The sequence below is a fragment of the Excalfactoria chinensis genome, chromosome 13 (assembly GCF_039878825.1).
Source record: "Excalfactoria chinensis isolate bCotChi1 chromosome 13, bCotChi1.hap2, whole genome shotgun sequence".
NCBI lineage: Eukaryota > Metazoa > Chordata > Aves > Galliformes > Phasianidae > Excalfactoria > Excalfactoria chinensis.
Genome location: NC_092837.1, coordinates 1,094,015 through 1,119,651, shown reverse-complemented (window position 1 = coordinate 1,119,651; position 25,637 = coordinate 1,094,015). Strand labels below are relative to the sequence as shown.

At 51.8% G+C, this 25,637-nt stretch overlaps 1 protein-coding gene across 2 annotated transcripts in view; it reads left to right on the top strand.

The window, feature by feature from the left end:
- ARHGAP26 (Rho GTPase activating protein 26) overlaps nt 1-25,637 on the top strand; it is a 99,685-nt gene that overhangs the window by 16,678 nt on the left and 57,370 nt on the right. For both annotated transcript variants that reach the window (XM_072348210.1, XM_072348209.1), the window contains exons 4-11: nt 178-249; nt 1,544-1,645; nt 3,939-4,049; nt 5,013-5,117; nt 5,378-5,507; nt 5,820-5,920; nt 7,343-7,437; nt 14,021-14,099. In XM_072348210.1, the coding sequence (XP_072204311.1) occupies nt 178-249; nt 1,544-1,645; nt 3,939-4,049; nt 5,013-5,117; nt 5,378-5,507; nt 5,820-5,920; nt 7,343-7,437; nt 14,021-14,099 (795 nt within the window). The remainder of the gene's footprint in view (nt 1-177; nt 250-1,543; nt 1,646-3,938; nt 4,050-5,012; nt 5,118-5,377; nt 5,508-5,819; nt 5,921-7,342; nt 7,438-14,020; nt 14,100-25,637) is intronic.

Sequence of the window (25,637 nt, the reverse complement as noted above, 5' to 3'; positions counted from 1 at the left end):
GCAGTTTGTAGAGAGGGATCCTTGGTACGGCAGCCCCAGTGCTGGTGTGTCTGTGGGGACTAAGCAGAGGGCGGTGGTCAGCAGCACAGCTCTCAGCTCTGAGTGGGACACAAAGTGCCCATGTGCACAGTGCTGCCCAGCTGGGGACCACAGTGTGACTCTGTCTGTGTCCAACAGATTGAGAACGCCAGCGAGGTGCTGATCACACCGCTGGAGAAGTTCCGCAAGGAGCAGATTGGTGCTGCTAAGGTAGGTGGTTTGGGTCTGTGAACCTCTGCATGGCTCGGGGCAGAGCTCAGAGCTGCCTGGTGCTGTCTGGGACCTGGTGTGCAGCAGGAACGAGCTCCGCTGGCCCCGGGTGTGGAAGGGAGACAAGGAACATCCGGCTTACATAAAGTGCCTTGGTGTTTCCTGGTTCACCCTCAAAGCAAGTAATGCACCAACGTGAGCTGTTGGGCAACAGTTACATGTTTGGCGAGGTGAATCCTCAGTCTCTGAATTCTCGGTCACCTGAAACCTTTCGGTTTTGTGCTTGTCCAGCCCCAGTGCATTGGAGATCTGGGCACTGTCTGGAAGGGTGAACCTGTGAACACACCCATGTGTCCCAGGCTGCTGTGGGTCAGCCTGTCCCTGCCCGCCTTTCTTTCCTGCCTTTGTTCTGGAATTCGAAGCACTGCCCGCAGCTCCTGTTGTTATAACAACCTGCTGCTGCCAGCAAGGAGCACGTGCCAGCGAGCCGGGCTGTTTGCATTGCAGTGGTGTGCTCTGTCCCAAGGTTGCTCTGGTTTGACTTGTGCAGCTGGAGGAGAAAAACCTCCAGGGGGATCCTGCAGAAGAACCAGCTATTGATGTGCTGGGTTCTGTCGGTACACGGGGACAGGGACTCGCTGCCTTTGAGGCTCTGGCTGAATGTCCCCTGGATGGGCAACCTGGGAGTGCAGCTCTGTGTGATGCTGCTTTTAGCTCACAAGTCAGCCCAGCTGTTCCCTCTGTGCCCTGGTGCTGGTGTGTTTTGGGTCACAGTGTGCTGGCTGGCTGTGAGAGCTGAGAGCTCTGCACATTGCAAAGGACTGCTGTCCTGCTCCACACTGGGCTGTGGGGTGGGAGCTGCTGCTGGTCCCTCTGTCCCTCTGCAGCACCTTGTGGCTGCCAGTGTCCCATCCCTGCCTGCAGCTGTGTGGGGTGGCAGTGCCTTGGAGCTGTGCACGGCCGGGTAATGAGAAGCAGATGAGGGAGCTGCTCCTTGCTGCAGCCTCCTTTCACTGTCCAACTTGGGCTCTTCAAAGCGTGTCTGCTCTGGGTGTGGCTTTAGGGCTGCTATCAGTTTTTGGAACAAACTTTAAACAAAGCCAGCTGCGTGGCCTTGTGCGGGCATCTCTGAGCACAGAGTTAAGGGCAGGAAGCTGCCTGAGTGCTGGGCTGGGGGCTGCTGCCTGTGCTCCCACGTGTGTCCTGTGGGCAGTGTCCTCAGCATGCCACTGGGTCTCCTCGGCTGTTGTGGTGCTGCTGGATCCAGGCTCACACTGTTTGTTCTGTTCTGCAGGATGCCAAAAAGAAATACGACAAGGAGACTGAGAAGTACTGTGGTGTCCTAGAGAAGCACTTAAACTTGTCTTCCAAGAAGAAGGAGTCCCAGCTCCAGGAGGTGAGAGCAGCCTCGAGTTTTCAGTGTCTGGCAGTAACTGTGTTGAGCTTTTTGAACATTTTCTGCATCTTCTAGCATTGGTTTTCTTGGCTATAAGCTACTTTTTTCCCGTGCTGGCTGTGAGTGGCAGGATTTTCCTTCTTCCTTTAATCAAAGGGGACAGAACTGTTTTGGTGAGTAAGTCAGAGAGATCTCAAAATGGATAGCAATCAAAAAGGATAGAGAGCTTGTAATTAAAGAGTGTAGCAGTAGGGAACTGGTTCTGCTGCAGGCTTCCCGTGTGCCATAACAAATCATGTATGTCTTTATTCTCCTTCTCTGGAAGTGGCTGTGCTGGCTTTGAGCTTCGTGGGAAGAGTGATCAGGCTTAGTGCTTCTAAACTGCTTTAAGAGCCTGTTACTTGGGACGTAGTTTGCTGCTGTGCCAAATGCTCTTACTGGATGAGCACTCTGCGTTTGCAATCGCTTCTTCCATGTCTGGAATTCCTGAGCTGCCCAGGGCTGGGGCGGGCCCTGCGCTTCTGGGCAGTGCTGGTGTGTCACGGGGGGGTCGGTGGGCACAGTGGTGATCTCTGCACCAGGGCAGCTCAGCTGTTGGTGGCCCTGTCAGCTGTGTGTGGAGCCTGTCTGTCTCAAGAGAGCAGGTTGGTATGGCTGTGGCACAGAGTCATCTTCCACCAGTTCAGGACTGGAGAGGGGTCTGCATCTGGGCTGACATGCCTGGCTGTCCTGGCAGGGATATTCTGGGTCTGTGAGCACTTTGCTTCGTGGCAGCATCCCTACATCCCAGCAAGTGCAGAGCTCCACTCTTGTGGCTCTTCAGTAACCTTTTAAACCCGTGTTCTGTTTCGTGTTTAAAATTCTATGGTGAGAGACTGGAGTGGAAGGATTTCTTTCTGGAGAAGGTGCCACAAGTGCCACACTGCAGCAGTGTTTTACAGAGCTGTGATGTCATGTCCTGCCCGGGGTATGGGAGCAATACAGGAGCCAGGGCAGCTAAGTGTGGGCTGTTGGTGTGCTGTACCATACAGATGCTGTGTGTGGTGCTGTGCGGTGCAGGGTGCTGGCTGCATGCGCTGTGCTGTGCAACACGGGCTGCCGGTGTGTTTAGCAGTGCTGGCTGCTGGTGCCATCTGCTGGCATCTTCCACCACACACTTGGACTTCTGCTACAAAAGCTGGAACCAGCTGCTGCTGCTCCTGGGTTCAGGAGTTGGGATCTTTCTCCCCTGAGACATTACAAGGAGCAGTCGTGACAGATGTGCACAGGAAGGCTGCTGATGAGATGGTAACACTTCAGGAAAACCAACACCAGCCGTTTCTTAGCAGCCCGAAGCCCTCTTAGGCACCCAGGCAGCCAGAGAGGAGGGTTTGTGTCAGGGCTGTTTGGTGTTTTATGTTTCCTAATCTTGTCCTGCTGTCCACATCTGGAAGGTGATGGTGGCCACATGTGTGACAGCTGCAGCAAAGCAAGAGGAGAAGGAAACCATGGGAATTTTCTGCTGCTTTGGCTGCTGACCAATTAAATAACACCCTGGGTCTAATTTGCCATCTAACTCCTGTTAGAGTTCTTTTGTTGCATCGTATTTAGTGCTCGGTTTGCTGAATACCTCAGCCTCTGTGCCACGGACAGCTGGCACTAGAGCTGCAGGCAGGTCCTGGGGAAAACGTTCCATTCCATGGCTGCGTCCCATGGAAAATCAGGAGTGAGCTGGGGAAGGAGACAGGGGATGCTTGTGTTCCTCACCCTGCTGTCAGTGCAGCGGCTCTGTGCCAGACACACAGTGAGGCCCTTCTGTTGGGAAACATCCCCATTTCTGCTCCCTTGTGCTTTCTCTTCCAAGCAGAGGGTGTGTGCTGTCCCCTGGCCCAGCACAGGAGCAGCCCTCACTGGTGGCATGGTGGGACACGTGTGTCGCTGCCCGGAGCCTGCGGTGCTGCTGGCAGCCTCTCGTTGCACTGCTTTCCATAAAGTGCAGAATTGCCTTTCATTGTCAAGTATGCGGCAACTTCTCATTTCTCTCACTTCTAATTCGTGCTCTTCTACCCAGCTGTCAAGGAGGTGTGAATGTGAGTCACCAAAAACACTTTTTTTCAGCTGAAGAAGGAGCCCGTTCGTGTGAATCAGGTTTCTATTTAATCACTGTGCCATCTGTCCAGCCACAGCCTGGTGTCTGAAGCTGAGTTAGCGTCCCACATGGATGCACTCCCGTCAGCCCCTGCTGTGCCATAGGGCTGGCTGCTCCCGGCCACACTGACCTCGTGTTTCCTCTTTCATCTCCTGGTGCCTGCAGGCAGACAGCCAGGTGGACCTGGTTCGGCAGCATTTCTATGAGGTCTCCCTGGAGTACGTCTTCAAGGTGCAAGAGGTCCAGGAGAGGAAGATGTTTGAGTTTGTGGAGCCCGTAAGTGAACACCCAACCTTTTCATCCCACAAAACTGCATTCCTGAGGGATGTGTGAGGGCTGATGCTGGGTGTCCCTGCCTACCTGTTGCCTGTAGGGCTGGTCTGGGGCAGGGGCAGGAGATGTGCTTTGGGCAAGCCCTTGGTATGGGGCTCAGCCCTCCACATAGAAAACATTTCTTTGTACATATTGTGGGCATCTCTATTGTGATGGACTGGGCTGTGTGGCCTGCTGGCAGCTGCAAGAGGAATGGGCTCAAGTGGGGGAAAAAAGCCAGAATGTAAAGAGACTGTAACTTTCACAGGGGAAAAGAGTGCAGAAGAAAGAAAAGAATGTGTTTTCTAGGACCTGCCTTTTGCTCAGTGCTAGGTCCTCTACTGCTCCTCTAGGAATCATAGGATGTCTTGGGTTGGAAGAGACCCTAAGGATTGTCAGGTTCCAATCCCCCTGCCACAAGCAGGGCTGCCAGCCAATAGATAAGTACTGGATCAGGGCTGCATCCAACCTGACCTTGCTGACCTCCCGGGTTGGGGCATCCACAGCCTCTCTGGGCCACTTGTGCCAGCACCTCACTACTCTCTCTGTAAAGAACGTTCCCCTGACGTCTGATCTGAATCTCCCTTGGTGTCGTTTAAAACCATTCTCCTTTGACCTATTATTGTCTACCTGTGAAAAATTCATGGTAGATTCAAAACGACCTCTGCTGTTTGCAGGGAGTCATTCCTTCTGAGTGAAGGATAACTCCAAGTCCAGGGAAGCATGACCAGGCTGCGGCTGCCTGCCTTGGTGCACATCTCAGCTCCCAGAGCAGCATCAGAGTGATGCGGTGCAGAGGGGCACAGTGGGCAGCGGGGGGGGATTTGTGTATCAGCGGGGTCACTGGGGTTGATTGAAGCAGAAGGACTGACTGGGCTGGAAGAGAGAGCCGTACTGACAGTCTTGATTCGTTTTGCTCCGATGCAGCTGCTGGCCTTTCTGCAAGGGCTTTTCACCTTCTACCACCACGGCTATGAGCTTGCAAAGGACTTCAGCGACTTCAAGACAGAGCTGACCATCAGCATCCAGAATGTAAGTGTTTGTGTTGCCATTGCTGTGTGCCTGTCCACCAGAGAAAACGTGCACACACTTTGGTAGGTTTCAGTTGAGGTGGATTCTCTCTTTTTTCCCGTGTGCCCTCAAGCAAAGGGCTTGGCAGTGTAATAGAAGCAAATCCTTTGTTATAAATAACACTGTGCCACACGCACAGTCTGAGTGGCAGCTCCTCTGCACAGTGTCTCTCTCTGCCTTCCCGTGGGTGCTACAGGGTGTGTTCCTGTTTCAATTTGCAGACGAGGAATCGCTTTGAAGGAACGAGGTCAGAGGTTGAATCGCTGATGAAGAAGATGAAAGAGAATCCTCATGAGCACAAAAACATCAGTCCTTATACCATGGAGGGATATCTCTATGTCCAGGAGAAACGTATGTGCTCAGGGCAATGCAGGACGTGGGTGCTGGGGGACACTGTTTGTGGGGATGTGGGACACGAAGCCAAACTTGTCAGAATGCAGAGTGTGGGAGGGCACTGACCCTGCGGCTGGGCTTGGCAGGAGTCTGCTTCCTCTTTCCCCTGAATGGAAAGGGGTATCAGTGCTTATGCCACCTGTGAAGGACAATAGGAATCGTGGGTAGAGAAGTGTGCGGTGTTAAATGATGGTTACACTTACAGCTTAATAACGGGTGTGCACTGAAACTCTACTGGCTCTTGGCATAAAACCTGCATTCTCTTTGCAGGTCACTTTGGGACCTCCTGGGTGAAGCATTACTGCACGTACCAGCGGGAGTCCAAGCGGATAACGATGGTGCCGTTTGACCAGAAATCTGGAGGGAAAGGGGTGAGTGTCACTGCAGGGCTGGAGGGCTGTGAGCAGAGCCACAGGCTGCTCAGGTTGAGCCAACCTCAGCAGTGTGACACCGACACCAGCAGGTGGCTCACCTTCAGCCCAGGCTGAGCGAGTGCCACGTGGGGAATGAACTCTGCGCCTTGCTCAAAAAAACAACTTCAGCAGATGTTTGGAAGCTGTCAGCTGCCCTGGCAGCAGTGCTGGTTTCCCGAATGGCTGGAGCCCCTCAGGCTCAGCTCTGTTTTGTGCTCCAGCTCTCTATTCTGGTGTCTGCGCACAGCTATTTGTAAGGACAAGTTTGCAGGAGTTAAAGACTGGCCTTTTTCCTATTGTTTTAGATCTGTCCTTTATTTCTGTTTGTGAAAGGAGAAAGCTTTACAGATTGAAGCTGGTGCAGCTGCATGCTGGTTCTGCTCAGGTTGTCCTGACCATGTGGGATGTGCTGTGTGCTGAGCATCTTGTCAGTGTACTGGGCACCCTGCAGTCTGTTAATGCCAACTCGTGCACTGTTGGTGCAACATAAAGAGGCTCTGCCTGATCTTGGTCTCTCGAGCTCTCTCGAGCAGCTGGCATCCAAAGCAGAGCAGTGCCTGAATACGGAGGGGAGTGTTGAGCCAGGCTGGTGAGATACAGGGGTGCAGGTAGCCCCCCAGGAGCAGCCCTGCAGAGACCATTCAGATCTGTCTTCCTGGGTTCCTGCTGTGGCCCTAAATAGGTTTCCTGGAAAATGATGATGTCAGGGAACAGGGTGGTCAGCCAAGGTGTCAGCTGGAACAGCACAGAGCGCACAGAAAAGTGGCCGCCTCCAGGAACTCGCTCAGAATTTGTCTTCTGTTGAGTCATTGGGGGATTTTAAAGACTGCAGGAGAATTGTGTGTGCCGGCAGCCTGGGCAGGGCTTTCCTCCAGCAGAGGACAGCAGTGCGCACGGATCCTGCCTGACCTCTGCTTGTCACGGGGAAATCCAGTACAGCTTGGATGCAGATGCCTGGATGGGGGAATGCTTTTGTCATTGCTTTGTCAAATAATAAACATTTTAGGGCATATTTACTCCTGTTAAGAGTTGTTGTGTGGAGAATGCTGCCAAATACGCAGCCAGTGCCGGAGTGAAAACTGACAGCCAAGGTTATGATGCATTGTTCAGCAATGGAAAATAAAGCTTTGCCCAAAAATTGTGGTCCAGCACTTCCTGCCTGCTTGAAACATGGGCTGTATGATACTCAGTGTGCGAATGTAATTGTCTGCATTCAGAAAGGATGGTTTCTTGTTTTGGCCTGACCTCTGGATATTTGATAATGGCTTTCTAGCAGGTGACGAGTGGCTGATGTTGTCAAACAGCGTGGTTGGGGCCTGAGGGTAGGCACGTGTGGATGGATCGTTCTCCGCCTTATCTGTGATTTTTGTCTCTTCTCAGGGAGAAGATGAAGCTGTTACTCTGAAATCTTGCACACGGCGGAAAACCGATTCCATTGAGAAGAGGTTCTGCTTTGATGTGGAAGCCGTGGATCGGTGAGCGCTGAGGCAGGCAGCTTCTCTGGCTGCTGCTCGGGTGGATTTGGTGTTTGCCTTCTGCTCCGGTCACACCGTCTGTGGCTGGGAAGTGTTAGTCCATGGGAACATGCTTCCCTTGCTGTTCCTAGCCAGGTGCTTGCAGGATGTTGAGTCAGTGCTTCATTTTACAAGGTGCCGAGTTTACTTTAGTCTCTCAGAACTTAATGGTGTTGTAGCATTTTTGCAGACTCTGGGCATGTAAAGTAAATGGTCACAAGCACGGCAAAGTTACTTGCATGTGTTTTGGCAGGGATGGGATTCCTCTTTCCTGCATGGATTATGTGCTTCAGCTCTTGTGCTGTGGACAGCCTAGTGCTGCACTGCTGTAGATGTCAATGGTGGAAATCCAGTTTGCAGCTCTGGGCACTCAGAATTCATGCCTTTTTTCCTGAAGTTATAAAATGTTTCCTGGCCTGATTTTCCTCTGAGCAGCTGAACTAGACGTACGTGTGGATTCAATCTGTAGCACCTAGCAGTGAGAGCCTGTCACTGTGTTGAACTCGGAAACCTGGCTGAGCTGCTATTCTGAGCAGCCTTTGCTGGTCACTGCCTCGTGTCTTCCTCACTGCAGGAAGTTTACATGCTTTACAAAAAGCCCTTTGCTGGCTGTGGTGTATTTACAAGGAGGTCTCCTCTATAAAACTCAAGCTCAGCAAAACCCAAGGTGCTGCTGGTGCTGGCTGTGTTCCCGGGGCATCCATCTGATTCATCCGTCCCTGCCCAGCCCTTCGTGGTGGGGGCATTGAGGAGGGGATGGGGTTGGGACGGCCCTGTGGCTGCCGCTCGCTCTCCGTGGCTCTGCTTTCCTCCAGAAAGCTGCAGGATTTCTGCTGACGATGGCATTTTCCTGCTGTGCCCTGAGGGAAGTGTTCTGTGTGGGTTTTTTTTTGTTTTTTTTTAAATGTGAAAATCAAAATAAACCCGGGAGGAGGAGAAGCCAGCCGCCACAATAGCTTTCTTCTGTAGTGCGTTCAGAGCCAGCCGAACCTCCCCTTGATGTTTGCAGCCTGCTGGGCACGGGATCAAGAGCTGCTCCAGAAATATGCCTGCTAAATGTAAATAATGGCAGGGGAGCAGCAAGGCGGGGAAACCTGAGAAATTGCTCATTTCACATCCACGTTCCCGATTCCCTGCCTGAGAGGGCTGTGAGAGCAGAAAGCATGAACTGACGGGCTGCTTTTTTCCCCAGCAGACAGGCAGCTCTGCGTGTTTTTGGTATCAGAATTTGTCACGAGTTCTCCTCAGTACCAGCACCTCCTGAAAGGGTGAGCTGAGAGGAAGAGGAGGCAGAACTTTTTGCTGCAGTGCCCACCCTATCTCTGCCCCACTCTGAAGCTGTGCCTCCAGGACTGAGGTGTGGCTGTGGGCTTTGCTGGAGATCCCCCACTCCTGGCTGGCACTCCCTGTTGGCCTCCCATGGGAAGCAGCGTGTCGAGGAATGGTTTTCGTGCCAGCCCAGGACTGCGGGGGCTCAGCAGCATGTGGGTGCTGCCCTGCCAAGCTGTCAGACATGGGTGCTGCTTGGGACAGATGGGTGCTGTGGGGCACTGAGCACATCGTTTGTGCTGGTGGGGGGGGGTCATTATGGCACCAGGACCTGGAGATGGGCAAGGCTGCAGCCCCGCTCCTCACACAGGCCTGCAGAGCCCAGTGATGGCATGGCTCTCACTAAGGCTGCTGCAGCACCATCCGTGCCCGCTTTGCAGCATGGTTTGTGCTGTGGACTGTCGCCGTGGGCTGGTTGGGTTTTGGTATTTGGGCCTTTTGTTTTGTGTTTTTTTGTTGTTGTTTTTTTTATTGTCAAGTTAGAAACTTGCTGTCTTGTTCTTCAGCCCCATGCAGGAAGTCTGGATGTGATTAAGGCAAGCAGATCCCCAGGATGCTCCTCTGTGTCACATATGTGCTGTGTTTTGACTGTGAGCAGTTTTCCCTCATTCTGTTTTGTATGCAACTTACACACCATGGGGACAATGTGAGTCCGTGCCCAGCCCAGTCTCTCCATAGGGTGTGTTTAATTGATGCTAAGCCGGCTGGGCTCAGAGCGGCTTATAGTTGCTTTGTTGTGGCTGAGTGAGCTGTGCTGTGGGTCAGGGTGACACTGCTGTGTGCTGCTGGGGGCTGTGCTGCACCTGCCTGTGGGGCTGAGGCCAGTGTGCCAAATCCAGCACACACAGCCATGCACGCCTGTAAGCGCCCGACCGCATTTCACACTTCAATGAAGTATTTTTATCTCCCACTGCCATGACTTTTTAGTAGCTTTTCAAACTCGGTTGATCCCAGTTTGGGGAGGTGCTTCAAGGGCTCTGAGGGTGAGCAAGCTGTGGCTCAGCAGAGCCCTGCAGCCTGGAGGTGGCAGCCTTGGCTGCGTTTCCTTCAACACAGCAGCACAGACCTGGGCTCCTGGTATGCTGGGGGTGAGCATGCAGCAAGGCTGGGGACTCGGGCTGCTTTAATTAATGCCCAGAGAAGCTGTTGTGTGTTGGGGAGGATGTGGTTATTTTCTCCTCCAAAGGTGATTTGACGCCCCTGAACTGAACGACTTGAGACTGGCCTGTTGTTACAGCATTGCTTCCTTTTCCTATTGTCTGACAGGGAGTCCAAAGTTTCCACTATTGAAGGCTGAAAACCTGTGATAGAGGTATCTGTGGGAGAGACTAAGAGCTCCCCAACCCTGCCTTTGCCAGTAGTGCTGGGGCAGTTAGGAGCATTGTAGCTCTTAGTTCAGAGGCACTAAATACTGTTATACCACAACAGGCCCCAGAATGGGATTCCAGCATCTGTCTGAAATATTCCCTCTTGCAAGGGATAGTGTGGTTTGCTGGTAATGCCCTTTTCAAATTAAGCTAATTTGGAGCCTTTGTGCATTAAGGCAGTTTTATAAACAAGGTAAGCAGGGATGACAGCCAATGTCTTACCAAATAAGCCTCCTCGTCTGGCTGATGACAAAGGCTTTGAAATTTAGGGCAGTCTAGGTGGTTTCTCTGGGCCAGAAGCTAAGTGCCCCTAATACCAATTGGCACTTATGGGAATAGGAGGTATTCAGTGTGTGGGACTTTGGGCTCTTAGTGACTGATGGGGGCAGGAACTCTGCTGGTCCCGCTGTGCCCCGGAGCTGGCATTGCGGGTTGGTTGTGGGCTGTGTGCCCTTCACTCACCGGCTGCTTTCGGTGCCATGCGACCGTGTGCGTTCCCTGACTGGTGTCACATTTCCAGTGGCCTTTCAGACAAAGTAGTTTGCAGGGAGCTCCTGGAGCTGCACAGCCCAGCCTGCATGGCGAGCTGCCCTCTGCAACTGCAGCCAGCATCAAAGGGGACAGTTTGCCTTGTAATGAGCAATGGGACCTGAACTGGGGGTCCCCATATTCCCTGCCTTCCTCATTCCCTTCCATATCACCCCATGCTTCTCCACTCATAGCGGGGCTGGAAGCTTCCTGGCCCTCCAGCCCTGTTATTAATCCATCCTTCGGCTTTCTCGTTCGTCAGTTTAGATTGTCTCGATGTGATAAGCTGTTGCAGGAGTTGAGAGTTCTTATCTATTTCTGTTGCTTTCATTATTTGTTTGTTTTTCTGGAAGGAGAAGCAGCTAGGGGACTTTCTCATTTTCTCTGCACGCTTAGTCATAGCTCTGTAAAGCCAGGCTGTTTTTCACAAAAGCGGAGATATTGAGAAAATTCAAATTTCCTGTGTGGTCTCATACGGGGAAAAAAGTAGTTTTTAGATTGTAGCATATCGAAAATTTACTTTCTTGCAAAGTGTTTGCCATGTTCTACTCTGGGCTTGTGTTCCTGCCTCTTTTCAGTCCAGAAACTTTCCTTCCGATTGCAGCATTTCCCCACTGCAAAGCAAAATGCTTTTGGTGCTGATGCCTGCTGCGGCCCCAAGCACTGGGGTGGCAGGTTTGTTATCTTTGGGCCACAGAAGTCAGTGCTGATGTTTTCTCTCTTGCTGCTGGGGTGAGCAGTGCCGCTGGGCACAGGGGGGTCCTCTGCTGTGTGTGGCACATCAGGGCCACAGATGTTTGTGTGTTAGGTGAGGGAACAGAGATGGGCATGTTGTGTTTATCTTCTAGGAGAGGAAGCCAGAGGAGGCCCTTCCCTGCCTCAGGCTCTACACTGGATAGCTGAGATACCCACAATCTGGCATGCACACTTCTGGCAGCGGTTGGTCTTTGGGGAAAGCCCTGACCGTGGGGCTGGCTGTAGATGTGGGGCTGAGGACAGCTTTGTGCTGCTGGGGTGGGTGGGATCTGGCCCAGCCATTCCCACCTGAGTGCGTGGCACCCCGTGGGCATGGTCCAAATAAATAATGGATGAGGCATAATGTGTGGGGTGCATTTAGAATGCATCACAGCCAGGAAGACGGTTGTGCTCGGGAAAGTGGTGCAATGGATGCTCTGGCAAATGAGCACTGTGGGAGGAAACGCAGAGCTGTTTGCAATGTAAATGGATTTTTAATTCTGGTTTGCAGCCCCTCCCTGCACGCTGGTAAGTCTTGCTTTGAAGTGAAGCCCAAAGAGTTGTTATCGCTGAAAGGCAGAACAAACATTTTCACATTATCACTTCTGTCCTGTGCGCAGGGGAACCTGGCACGGGAGATACCCGCTTTGTCTTTCAGGGCCCTTGTCAGTTCTCTTAAGGGCCAGTGTCAGGTTTACTCGAGTGAACAGTTTCAGTGTGTTTGTGTTAATGTCTCACTGGAGACAGAGATCTCTGTATTTCCTTTGCCCTCCCTGGGCTGCTGAAGCTCCCCCACCAGCCCAGTGGGAGGGAGCTGCCCCCAGCCCATCACCAGCCCCTCTGCCCCTCTCCTGCTGCCCCTCTCTCCCCCAGACGACGTTTTCTGCTCAGCACTGAGCTTTGTTCCCTGCGCTGACAGCATTCAGTGCTGGATGTTGAGCGTTTTCTCTCTCAAATGGGGTGATGGTTAAGTGGTTTCCTCTTCCCTTCGAAACGAGTAAACTTCCAAACCACTAAGCTGGTGAGTATTGACTGACTCACCAATGGGATTAGTGGAGATCAAATACATTATATCTGATTTACTTGGACCTGGGTTTGTCGCAAGCCTGAACACGCTGCTGCGAACCTGTGCTGAGCTGCCTTGCGCGTGCCACCAGTGAACCCTGGGGTTGGCTGGCAGGGGGCTGTTGCTTTGTTCCCTGCCTGTAGGTACCACAGAGCAATAGGAACTGAGCATCCCTGTTCACACTGTCATCTCTGACAGAGGATCAGCTCCTACCAAGAACCGAACAGCTTTTGCGCAGTGGTGCTGCAGCTCTCTCTCCCCCGCTGGATTGCTTTCGGAAAGCACGAGTTAGCAGTGAGCCTCTTCTGAGGCCGCGTGGGGTTTTAGTGGTCCTAAAGCAGGCAAATCCTGTGGCTCTCTGCCTCAGCCCTGTGTGTTTCCTGCTACAGGGCTGGGGCAGCTGTGTTCTGCTGGGTTGGGAGCTGCAGCATTACGCGCTCTCTGCTGCAATACTTTTTGAGAATGAACCCTAAAGCCCCCAGGCATTGCTGCAGACAGTTCTGACAGCAGCTCCTGCTCATGCTGGATCCATGCCTGCGCCTTCCCTGTTGCCAGGGCTTCTGCCCGCTCTCCTCCTGCAGAAATAGCAGCTGCACTGTGCTAATGCATCTGAAAATAGCCTGGAATGAAACAGAGAGACCAGGCTGACGGAACAGAACAGAAAACTCATTGGGTTTGCCACCTCAGCTGTGTCACTGAGCCCCTGCCGGTCCTTGAGTCCGAGGGGCAGCCTGTGCTCCACGGCGTGCTGCACCAGGAGCTGGGGAGTGCTTTGCTGTGCTGCCTGTCACGACCTTGGTGACACAGCGAGATAATTGAGCATTAGCTCCCGGAGCGGGAAGGGCAGAGCAAGGTTGCTTGGAAGTGGCGGAGGTGGTGCTGGCCCTGAGGCGAGCGCCAGGCTGGTTTTGTTCCCAGACCCCCCCCCCTGCTTTGCATGCCGGCATTTAGGCCTGTTCTTTCCCCTTCTCATTAAAATAAATAAGCAATCATGGAGTTGGTTTTAGCGTGTAGCTTGGGGGCTGTTGTGTGGGTAAGGGCAGGGGACAGGGACACGGCACGGTCACACTGATGTGAGCGTTTTGGGACAAAAGTGTTGGAATTCCTGATGCGGCAGAAAGTCCCTCCGTGAGCTGGTCCTTGAGGTGGTGGGACATGGGGTGCAGGGACACAGGGACATCCTGCCTGCTCAGCTGCCTTCCTTGTCCATTACGTGGCTGCACTTAGCCCAAAGGCAGGTGAACTGTCTGGGGTGCAGCGTCACAGAGTGCCTGTCATACTGCAAAACCACTGCAAATGTGTGCTGATTATTGGAGATGCCTTCTGCTCCTTTTTGGTCCTGGCTGGGACCTGCAGGGACTTCCCAGAGTGGTTAGGCTGGTATCAGCCACATCTTGCTGGGGCTTGGTGAAGAGGAAGGTCGTCGTCTGTCTTTCTCTGTCTTTCACAAGAACTTAATCTGCGTCCTCCTTGTTTTCTAACCTGCGGTTTATTTATGGTATCCCCTTTCTCTCTGCAGGCCTGGCGTGATCACCATGCAGGCACTTTCAGAGGAGGACCGAAGGCTTTGGATGGAAGCAATGGATGGCCGGGAGCCGGTGAGCAGAAACATGGGTGCAAAAGCATTGGAGAAGAACATGGAGAGCTCTTTGTAGCCTGGGGCAGCTCCCTGGCCACAAAGCAGACAGCCATGCAGCGCCTGCCAGCCAGTGCGGGAGCTGCATCGTGGGCAGAGCACACCCCTGCCAAGAGAATAGTTTAATCCTTTGGTTAAATATTTGAGTAATACTGTATCTCCTGTGCTTGAATTGCTCGAAGGAGTGGTGGAAGGGAGGAGGGTAGGCTTGGCCAGCACAAACACGCTGCTGTGCTGTGCTGAAAGGAAAACATGGCAAAAAGAGCAATAGGAAAAAAAAAATACGCTGTAGATTTCGGAGTCCTGCAACTTGTCTGGCAACTGTTTCTGGGTCTTACGGAGAGCTGCAGATCTTGTGTGAGTGGAGGAGTGCAGCCTGTTCCCAGTACTCAGTGGTGTTCTCCTTGTTGCAGTGCTCGCTTCTGCCGTGCCAAAGCTGCACGGGCTGCCTTGCTGCGGGGAGGGATTGTGGAGGCTTTTCAGAAAGCTGAGTTTTTATTTTGATCATGTATGGAGACTTTAATGCTGAGTTTCCTGAGCTTTGCTCTGTTCTGATTGGGCTGCCCTGGATGAGCGCTGCAGTGGGCTCTGTGTCAATGGTCCCATCCAGCAGTGGCAGTGCAGAGCAGCCCGTGGGTGCCAGGTGCAGCACAATAAGGGCCTTAGCATGGTTTGGAGTGTGCAGGATGTGAAAATAAACTTAGCAGGCAGCTGGAGCCCTGCAGGACCATCCGTGTGTGTTTTCAGAGTAGATGTCTGCTTCTGGGCTGGAGCTGGGATCTGGCAGCTGGAGTTGGGTCTACGTGGGGATCAGGGTGTCCTGGTCCAGCACAGCCTTGTGGCCTCAGGCTGGTGCTGGTATGAGCAGAGTCTTGTCCTTGCAATCTGTGGAAAGGCCCTTGTTTGTCAGAAGGAGCATTCATTAAGGCCACGTGGATACACAAGGGGCTGAGCAGTGAGTGCTGGAAGGCACGTGCTGGGTGTAGTCAAGCAGCTTGCTTTTGAAACACCTGCAGTGATTCATACACCTGGATGGCTGTGTGTCTGAGGTGCTGTGCTGTATCTCAGATGAAGCATTTCATTCAGGATTACAACTGGGCTGCAGCCTGGAATTGGGGATTCACTTGGCAGTTCAGGTGTGATGGGACTTTGGGAGATTTATGGTCCAGCCTTCCGCTCCAAGCAGATTACTGAAATCACCTGAGGAGGCACTTACTGCCCTTCAGGTCTTCAGCTCTGCTGCTTGGCCACCCTCAGTAGGAGAGTTTCTCCTGTGCCCAGTTTGAACATCTTCAGTTCTAGCATCCTGCCATGCTCAGCTCTGAGCCTGGCTCTGCCTTTGTGATGCCTTGCTGGTGTGAGGGCTGCTCTCAGGTCCCCACATTGCTGAATAAACCCCTTCTCCAAGCCAAATGAAGCCCACAACAGGTGTGTGCTGTGTAGCTTGGACCTACTGCTGATGGTGATCACACCTTTCTGCCACTCCCTTGAGTCACAGTATACTTCTGGGACAGAAATGCACATTTACATCTGCAGACACATCATTTGCAAGAAGAGGAATTGTGGGAGATGCAAGCACAGAGGGCAGAAATGAGCATGCTTTGCCTACCCAGGACAACTGCTGCTTTCTTTTTCTATCATCAGCCTTGCTTGGTGTGCTCCTCTACCTTTGACTCTTGAGCTGAGTGTCTCTATCGTGGGGCAGCTGTGGTTGGAGGGCCCTCCTGTGTGAGGTACACCAACCTCACCAGCTCCAGCATGCAGGCTGTCTCGTTCCTTCTAAAATGAACTCCTGTGTTGGGACTGTGTGACACCCAGATGCAGGATAATATTTTCTATTTCTTTGCCACTGAAATGTGTGTTCCTGCTCATGATTTGAATCAAACCTTGTTCTCTTTCAGCCTGCTCGCCTCCTTCCCTCTGCCTCACCTGCACTGAGAGATGTAGGTGATGGGACGTGAAACCCAGTCACCTGCAACTGGGGCTGCAGGAATACAATCATCCAGCTGCATTTTGACCTGCTGATGTTATCAGGATTTGGCGCAGTAGTCAGCCAGTGTGGCAGGATAGGGTTGCAGAGGTGTAGCCAAAGGTTTTGAGTGTTTGTGAAGTGCTACGCATGCGAAAGGTTCTGTGAAGTAACAGATGCAGGGCTGCCTGGATTAGCCTGTTCCAGATTCTGATTACATGAACTCATTCAGAAAACCCACAGGTCTTCATGCAGCCGCCTGTGGATTTCTGTTCTTCCCTATCATGCCCATCAGCTTTGGGTAGCTGGCTCATCCAGCATGTCAAGGATTGTTGCTTCTCATTGATGCAATACCTTCTGGTGCTGAAGTGCTATGGGCGCTTAAACCTGGTCTTCCAGGTGTGGTGTGGGAGCCATGGGAACGAAGCCTGGATGGAAATGGGTCCAAGAAGCATTTTTCTCTGTGTTGACAGGGTAGCTCCTTGTCCTCAGTTATCCTCTTCGATCTGTCAAGTGGATTTCTTGATCTGTTTTGTTTGGATTCTGAATTCTTGCCTTGCATCGTAATGGTGTGGGATGTTACCTCCACTGCAGAGATTTCCTTGAGGGAGAAACAAGGGTTTAATGTGCGGAATCTTAGAAGTATCTATTCTCTGCTTTGACTGTGATTTTATAACAAAGAGAATACCCTCCTGGAAAGAATGTCTGATTTTCCTTTGGTTTGAATACTGAGTGTGGGAAAGATGGACGTGGTGGGGATGGTAATTCTGTGTGCAAATTTAAGCTAAGGAGAGATTAAAGTGCAGCAGAGTTTGTTTCTTAATTGTAATTAAAAAACTAAAACCAAATGTTGGATCGCATTGTAGGAAGATCTAAACATAGAACGTGGGCTACGTTAGCTAAAGACGTTTGTTGCAACTTGCGAAGATTTATTATATATCTCAGAGTCAAAGCCGTCTCCAGATTGCTATCATCAGTCTGTTAACTCTTACCACTTGCTATTAATTTGGGTAAAACCCCTGTGCTGATTTTGGGTTTTCTTCTATGTTACAGAGGCTGGAAGTAGGAGAAAATGCTAACTGTGTAACAGAGCAACTGTGTTCATGTTTGTTAAGGTGCTCAGGGTGTTTTCTGTGTTGTTTTCCCTCTGGTGATGCAGTCTGTGAGTGCCTGTGCTGGAGGATGGGGTGATTCTGGAAGCTGACTGGGGACTGAGTCAGAAATAAAGCTGTGCTGGCTCATAGCGGTGGCTGTGCTAGGCTGTAGGATTAAGAGAGACGCAAATTAGGCTGTTTGCTTTCTGTCAAAGAACTGAACAAGATAAGCATTTTAGTAAGGTTATGGCTTCGCTTGCCAAGTGCAGCGGGCGTGCCAGCCAAGAGAGATGACGGTGTCAGCGGTTCCTGCTGTTACCTTGCAAGCAGGTCTGTAATCTTAGAAATCATTCTCACATCAGTGCCGGTGGAATGGGGGTAGTGGTTTTGGAAGCTTCTGGGTCTCAAAAACATTTCTTCGGGCAAACAAACTTAGCAGAGGATTAAGGGTATGAAACGTGTCGAATCGCATCCTGATGGAGCTGTGTCGGTACGTTGTCTGCAGCCTTCATTTGTGATGGAGAAGTTAGTGTTAAATGGAAATGCAACATCCCGTGACCCTGTCAGAGGGAATAAGATTGGGATGAGAGCTGAGCAGCGCTGTTCTGGCACTCACATCACGCTGCCTTTTGCTCAATTTGTTTTGTTTTGCTTTTCTTTTTTGTTCTTTGAAGCAGTGCAAGTCTATAAAAATACAGCAAGCATTTCAGAAAGGAGTTGGCTTTGTTTGCACTGTAAAGCCGAGGGCATCACTGGGGATGAACAGTTGGTTCCCACTTGGGCCTCCCGCTCTCATGAGGAAGGCGAGGAGTGCAATGGGGGCACACCGGCACTGCTTTCTCCTTTCCTTCTCTGTTCCCCTTTTCTTCTCTTCAGTTCTTTGCAGATTTGCAAAGGTGGGAAGAAAGTACAAAGGCTTGTACTTTGGGCAGGCTTTGGGAGGCTGAAGTAGAAAGGCAGCTGAGTAGAAAGGCAGCACTGCTGAGGTTGGTGGGTTTTGTTCTGGGGTGACCCAGCAGTTGGACCCATTGCTCTGGAAGGGCCCTGCTCCTCTTGGCCCTCACCTGGCCTCACCTTTGTGCCATGGGGCTCCATCTCCCAGAAATGAATAAGGTTTCTGCTTCTGTTCTAGAATGCTGTTGCAGAACATTGCCTCACTGGGGACCTGAAGCCTCCCCTTGGATCCTCCCCACACCCAGGTTCAGCAGCCTCGGCAGCTCTGTGTGAGGACACTGGGCTGCAGGGCCACCAAGCTGTGTAAAGCCATTGGGCTGTGGGGGACAGGTCAAGTGACAGCTGTGGTGTTGGGTTTTCTGCTGGCTGCTGGGACACCACATTCATGTTCCCAGCCAGGAACTGGACCTGGCTGGAGCTGCAATGCTGTTTGTTTGTCAGCACTGGGAACCTGCAATGTTCGGAAGTGGATACTTCTGGGTTAATGAAAGACTAGATGGCAAGAGCCACAAAATGCTCTTAATAGAGACACTTAGGTCATTACTTGGAGTTTATGCCATGTCAGTAGCTTATTATTCCAATGAGATAAGGTGCTCGTGAAGCCTGCATGTCTGAGCTGTGTGCCCACGTGAGCACCCGGAGCCTTGTCTCATGGGGCTGGATGCTGCCAGGCATCACAGGGTGCTGTGTGGTCATGCTCCATGCAGGGTGAGCAGACACACGGCTGTGGTCACAAAGAACCCATTTCCCTTTCTGCAGCAGCCTACAGGCGCTCTGTGTCCTGGTGGTGGCGGTGGCACCCCAGCAAGGCTGGTGGCTGGGTGGCAATGCACCTTGCCCCACTGTCATGGGCTCAGTGACACCAGGCTCTTCCCCACTCCTTGTGTCCCTCAGTGCCATGGACGAGGGGACTGCACAAAATGGAGCAGGGCAGGTGCTGGGGATGCCGTGCGGCTGCACTCCACTAGATGGCAAGCTGAGACCAGCCCACTCGTTGCACTTGTGCCCTGGTGGTGTGAGGGTGCTGGGGGACCCCGATGTCCTCTGCCAGCTCCTGCTGCCCTGACATTCGAGCAGGGCACTGCAGGCTGCACGGGGTGGGGGCAGTGATCACTTCCCTGTTTTTCCTCTAAAACTTGGTGCAGCCTAAAACTAAAACCGCTTCCCTCTTGTGTTGTCCTTCCTCTGTTGCTGCCCCTGAAACAAGCAGTAATTTTGGGAGCAGGCAGTGTTTAAGTGCAATAAGCCAGGTGTGGGTGGATGCAGACCTGCAGAGCCTCTTGTTGCTTGCTCCCCCAGGCAATGGGGTCCTTCCCCTCTGGCCCTACTGAGCCCTCCAGTGCCTGCAGGCCTGGTGTTGCCATGGTGACCGTGGCCACCATCTCACAGTCTGTAGGGATGTGGTCCTGTGCTGCCTGCAGGCTGAGGCCGTGCCAGGGACCTGTGGTGCAGTGCTGGCCCTACCATGGCAGGGCTGGGACCCTCCTCAGGGCCAACCCGTGGCAATGGTTGGGTTGGTTGAGTGGAAGCAGCTTGCAATGAAGCAACCAGTACTGGGTGGTGAGGCAGCTCCACAGCCGAATCCCACCCCACGGGGTTTGTCCATGGCTTGTGGTGTCCACGTAAGCTGTGGGAGGTGGGCTGGGGGCTCCAGAAGCTCCTGCCCCATCACAGCCCCATTGCAGCCCCTTGGCCATGCTCCATGCCTTGCAGCAGCTCAGTGCAGCAGGGCTCATTTGCCAGTGCTGCTCTGGAGATGTAACAAGGTGTTTTCCTGGCGAACCCCAGCGCCCAGCCTCACATCCTGCCCAACACACAGCACCTCTCCTCCCGCCTCCGCCTCACGTATTACCTCTGGGAATTCTTTCTGAAATTGTTTTTCATTTTCTTTGTCTAATTATACAAAATGGTGAGAGATTAATTTCCCAGTGGAAACGATGTCTTTTGAACTCAATCCAGCACTTTCAGTCTCGGCATTCCTGTCGTTTTGGCTCATTCCAAAAATAAATTAACTTGAAGGAGTTCTGTTGCAGCCCCCGGGGCTGCGTGGGGGGACAGTGGGGTACAGAGGGCACAGATCGCCACCCCCCTCGTGTTCCATTGTTACCAACTGGAAGCTGCAAATCTGCTTTATTGCTTTAATTCATTTCATCTCCAGCCCCTCAGAGGTCACTTGCCTCTTCTGTATTGGTTTTTGTGCTGGGCTCATTAGCTCTGTGTCTGAGTGTTTCCAGCAAAGCTTGTAAAACCTCCCTGCGCTGAGGATGCGGTGTTTGCAGCTGCTGCAGCCAGGCTCGGGCTGATAAACATCAGCAGTGCTTTCCTCTGAGTGTGATGGCCTTACCCTGCGCCCCAGACAGCTACTGAGGGAAGTGCATTTTTGGAGATGGCACTAAAATCTTCATCCCGAGCATCTCTGAGTGCAGACGGCGGTCCTGAGCTGCCACCTCCATGTGCCATCACCACATCTGCCCTTTGGGACTCCCAAACATTTGCTCTGTGTTTGTTCAGCCTGTTTTTCCTTGCAGTCTTTTCTGTGCCACTCTGACACAAACGTGTTCCTGTGGGCCTTCCAAAGAAACGTGGTAATTTGTGTATGTTTTATCTTGAGGGTTTTTGTGGCCTTCATCCTGTCTGGGTTTGTTAGTTTATGGCAGATTCTTTCTTTCTGTTCCACTTTCCATGACCTGGTTCGTTGCAGTCACTCCATCTCTCCATTCTGTGTTGAACAGAACATCCTTCTCCTCTCTGTCCCCTCCCAATCTCTAAGTTTCTATTGTTTGCTTTTTCTCCTTGCCTCTAATCAGCTCCCGACCCAGACAACCTAGTGAACTTTCCCTGAACCAAGGCTGCTGTCTCACCCCTGTGCTCTCACTGCCTGGGAGCTCCTGCAGTGCCTCTCAGAGCAGCAGCTCAGCTGGATGAGGTGGGCAGAGCCTGGCCCAGCACAATGCCTGCCCGGCTGCTCTGCCTCCTGCCCTTTGGGATTTTTGGCAGGAAAGCTTTGCTTGTTTTTCATCCTTTGTCCCTTTTGGGGACTCGATGGTAGAAGAGGATCCTCAGAAATCAGCCTGAGCTTTCAAGCTCAGTGATAAAGTCAGGTTCTGCCTTAGTTTTTGTATTGCTTGTGCTTTTACCGCAGCCCCCTTTGTTCTTCCTTTCCTTTTTTGTAACTTGTTTTAAGCCTATGAGTGCTAACTTTACATTGGGATTATAAGCTTTTGTTTTGTTTCTAAAGCACTTAAGCCAGTGAGGTTCTAAGGCTTGACTTGGTGCTTTTAGGTACAGCTCCAGCTGCTTTGCTGTTTGATAGCTTACTGAGGATCACTGCTGCCTCGAGATGTCAGGGATTTTGTCTCTTCCTTAAAAAGCTGATTGGGTGATAAAGAGAAAAAATATATATATATATACTGAGAAAAACATTCTAGATCATCTTGAAAAGAGCTAAGAGCCCTCTGGACTGCTTTGTGAGCCAGAATCCACTATTCCACTCATCCACATCTGGAAAGTTTGTGACTTCTTCCTGCACTGCTGTTGGGAAATCCAGGAGCTCTGCAGTGGCTTCAGTTTCTGTTTTTCATGTCCGATGGGTGAATGGCTCATTGTTTCTTTAATGCATTCTTTGTGGTAGCCAGCTTTGGCACGGCAGTTTGCTTTGCGGTCTGTGCTGCGCTCAGTGGCTACAAAAGTTGGGTTTTGCTCAAGTGGCAGAGCTGTCCTCTGACATGAGCGGGTTCCAGTCTCCCCTGAGGAGCAGGGAAAGAAAGATGCTGGTTGTGCTGGGGAAGCTTCAGCCACTGCTGCTGTGCTGTTGCCTCTTCTTGTTGCTGACGGCAGCGAGGGCTGGGATGGGAGCATGGGTCTGTCCACAGGATGCCGTACAGCACCCACCTTTTGTGGTGCACCCACGGACTGCTGCAGCACAGCCTGGTTTTCTTTCATTTTGATTCAGGCCAGGAGGTGAGCGTGGTGCTGAGCCCTACTTGGAGTTTGCTGAGTGCCTGGGGAAAGAGGGCTGATCGAATGTGGGCTGCTGCTGGCTGGCGGCACGTGCAGCTTGTGTGTGAGCAGGACAGATCCACTGACGTGCAGTAACTTGTGCTGAGTCTGGGCTCGGGCTGGGGAAGCAGCTTAAATACTGTTGCAGGGTGGCTGTATTGAGTGATTTTGTTCCTGCTTCGATCTGAACCTAGCTGCCCACCCTTAGGCTGTGTCTGTCTGGTTGCTGGCAGCCTCTGCAAGGTGGCACAAAACACCGTGAATAGAATGCCAAAGAGAACGTGGTCTGCTTGCCTTTCCCTCTCGTGTCACCTCTGTTATGGAGAGTTTGAGCTGAAGGTTCAAGAATTATCTAGAAACTGAAGGAATAACTTCATATTGGTAGAATTCTCTGCTGGAGAATTCTATGCTGGATTATTAAGAGTATTTTTGCTAGTCTAAATGAAAAACTGAAGTAGTCTGTTTGTTGTGCAGCCAGCTGTAAAACTTACCACTTTCCTTATTGCCTGTTTTTATTGGTCCTTGCACTTTTTAATAGCAATCTACTGTCACGCCACAGTCCCACCACAGTCTCTGACCTATGCTTCTTCCTACTCCTATTTGTAGCCTCAGAAGAAAGCCTGCCCTTCAAAACTGTAAACAGTTTGATCATCCTATTTCTGCTGTGCTGGCCTCTGTCCCGTGCTGCCTTGGGTTTGCTGTCCTGGACAGGCTTGCAGCAGCTGCATGGGGCTCAGGGTGCAGAGCCTGTTGGGTGCCATGTGCTGCAGGTGTAGTTTGTGAGTGCCGTGTGTGCATGGTGCTGTGTAATTGGGGTGAGTGGTTTCCCCACAGAGGTTATTAGCTTTGTGGAATTTCAGGTCAAATCTGGAAAGGGCTGAATGTCCTTCATGTCCTGGGAGGGACATTCAGGCAATGTGAAGTCTCTGTCAGGCTGCCTCCCAGTGCAGGGGTGCTGCCCACCAAGACCACAGCGTGAAGCCACTGCTCCCCCCAGCTCCCTCTGTCTCCTCCTGCTCCTCCTGGCTTCTTGCAGAGCAGGGGGTGCAGTCAGTGCACACCTGGCCTCACGGGCAGCCAGCAGCACGAGCAGCTGTGTAACCTGGGGATAGAAGTGCTCACCGCAAAGATGTTGCAGCCTTGGCACCAACCCACCCAGCATTGTTCAGAACAACTGGGCAGTGAAGAACTTCTTTTTACCCTGCAGGAATGCAAGGCATGGCTGTGTTACAGTTATTTGAAAAGTGAAGATGACACTGTCATTTAAAGTTGGTTGGTTTTGTGTTTGCACACCTTGCTGGTGGTGGATGCTGGGAGGAGGAAGGGTGTGTGTGCGATAGGGAGCGAGGCTGGCTGTTCTCCAGCAGGGCTGCTGGAGGTGTGCACACTTGCTCAAGCATCCTAGGAAATTTAGGGGCAGCTGTTAAGCTGGGAGAAGTTTTCACTTTTAGTCAGACTCCCGAGCGACCCGAATGTATCTGCTGTGCTGCACTCACTTGGAAATGCTGCTGCGTGAGGCTGTAAGTGCCTCAGTTATTCCAAAAATGTATTTTTCTAAACCAGTTGACCTTTAGTTACATTGTTCTGGAGACTACTGGGTGTCTAACATGCTTTGTGCCCCACTGCTTCCACCTACCCTCTTTCTGTTTGTTAATTTCCAAGCTGTCTGCAGCTCAGTTTCCTTTTAACATTTATACGGGGTGAGCTGACAGTGAGACCCTGGGAGGTTCTTCCTATGGCTGCCCAGGTGATTTTTTCCTTAGGTGACAAAGGCGGTGCTTATATAAGCAAGCTGAGCTAAGCAGTGCAGCTGGCTGGCGGGCAGCCTGCCCCGCTTCAGCTTTGGAGGCTCTTGGGAATGCCTGCACTTGTAATAAAACGTGGGCTTGCTTTTAATTAGAACCATCATTTAGTTCAGTGTGGAGATGCGGAAGAGCAAGACCCATTTAGAGGATTCAGACCCCGAGATGCCTCTTTTTAATAGACCTTTTCTTGCTTTTAATCAAACACAGGCATCGGTGCATTTCTGAGCTGAAATCTGTGTTGGAAGAAGGGAGATGGAGCGAGGAGGGGCAGTAGCCGTGTCTGCAGCACTTGAGTTCAGTGCTGAACAGTAGGTTGGGAGGGAAGGAAGGAAGGAAGGAAAGAGCTGCCAGGGACCCTGGGCCACCCTCTTCCAAGTGAACAGCCCTCATCTGAATGACATAAAGCAGCACTTCACAGCAGGTTTCTGCTGCCCTGCCAAGTCTTTCACTTTGGAGGCGAGGCGTGTTTTTACCTCCCTTCCCCCTTCCCTCCTGTGATGTGGGCTGTGAGAGATCTTACTTCTATCTGTGTCGTTCTGGCTCAGAGAGCAAGAAAGGTTATTTCTAGCCACAGCACAGTGTAGTCTAGCTCTGAAAATCCTGCCTGTAGTATGAAAACCTGGCTCTTGGACAAAAATAGAACAGGGTTGATAAGGCAGAGCCAGAAACAAGGGCTGATTTCATCAAGGTTGCCAGGTGTCCCGCTTTTAACAAGGAAATATGCTTCTTTGTACATGAGCCTTCCTGCTCCGTGCTTTGCTGGCATCCTCCTGCTGGGCTGTGTCCCAACAGAGCGGCTGCTCTGCAGCAGTGCCAAGGCTGCTCGGGCGTCAGGTGCTGAGGATCCTGCCTGGTGTGGCACGGACCTGTGCTGATCCTTCTGTTTTCCCTGTTTTCCTTCCATTTTCCCCCTTGCATGCAGCACTAGAGGTCAGTGTACAAGGTGCCTTCCCCTCCCCAGGCATGCCCCAACTGTCTCACAAGGGAGCCCAGCTGCCAAGACCCAACTCTGAGCAATGCTACACTCTCTGGAGGGGTGCAGTGATGGCACTGAGCAGCATGGGGCTGGTGTGCTGCACCTAATCACGTTCAGCTCTATCTTTTGGGATGACAGCAGGGCTCAGAGCAGTGCTCCCTGACCCAGGGGCTGCAGCTGGCTCCAGGTGGTCTCAGGCTGGCAGCTGGCAAGGCAGGACCCCATCTACCTCTACCTGCTCAATCTGTTTTTCTGGTTTTGGACCAATTGTGTCTGGCTACACTGTGAACCTGGTGGCTGCATCACCAAGTGATGATACAACTGCTAGCTGGCTTGCTGCATTAGTTTTCAGCTGGGTCAGTCTCCCTGTACAACTGCACAGAAGACAAAACAGAAACACTATAGTTGCCACATGGAAATTAGTCAGCACTGGCATGCCTGGCCAGGAGAGGTGGGTAATATCCAGGAGTCCATGGAAGTACTTCCATCCAACGACACTTTGAGGGTGTGAGAAGCTAACTCCTGCTGTTTGTAATCAGGAAAAATATACCATCCAATTATACTAAAATTATTCCTGGAGATGTAATTTTATCACTTTCTTTTTCTCTTGAGTTGCTGTGAAATAATGGAGTATTTGGCAACAAAACCAGCAAAAACAAAGTAGTGCTTTTGATGCTGAATATGCGCTAAATAATTCACGGAG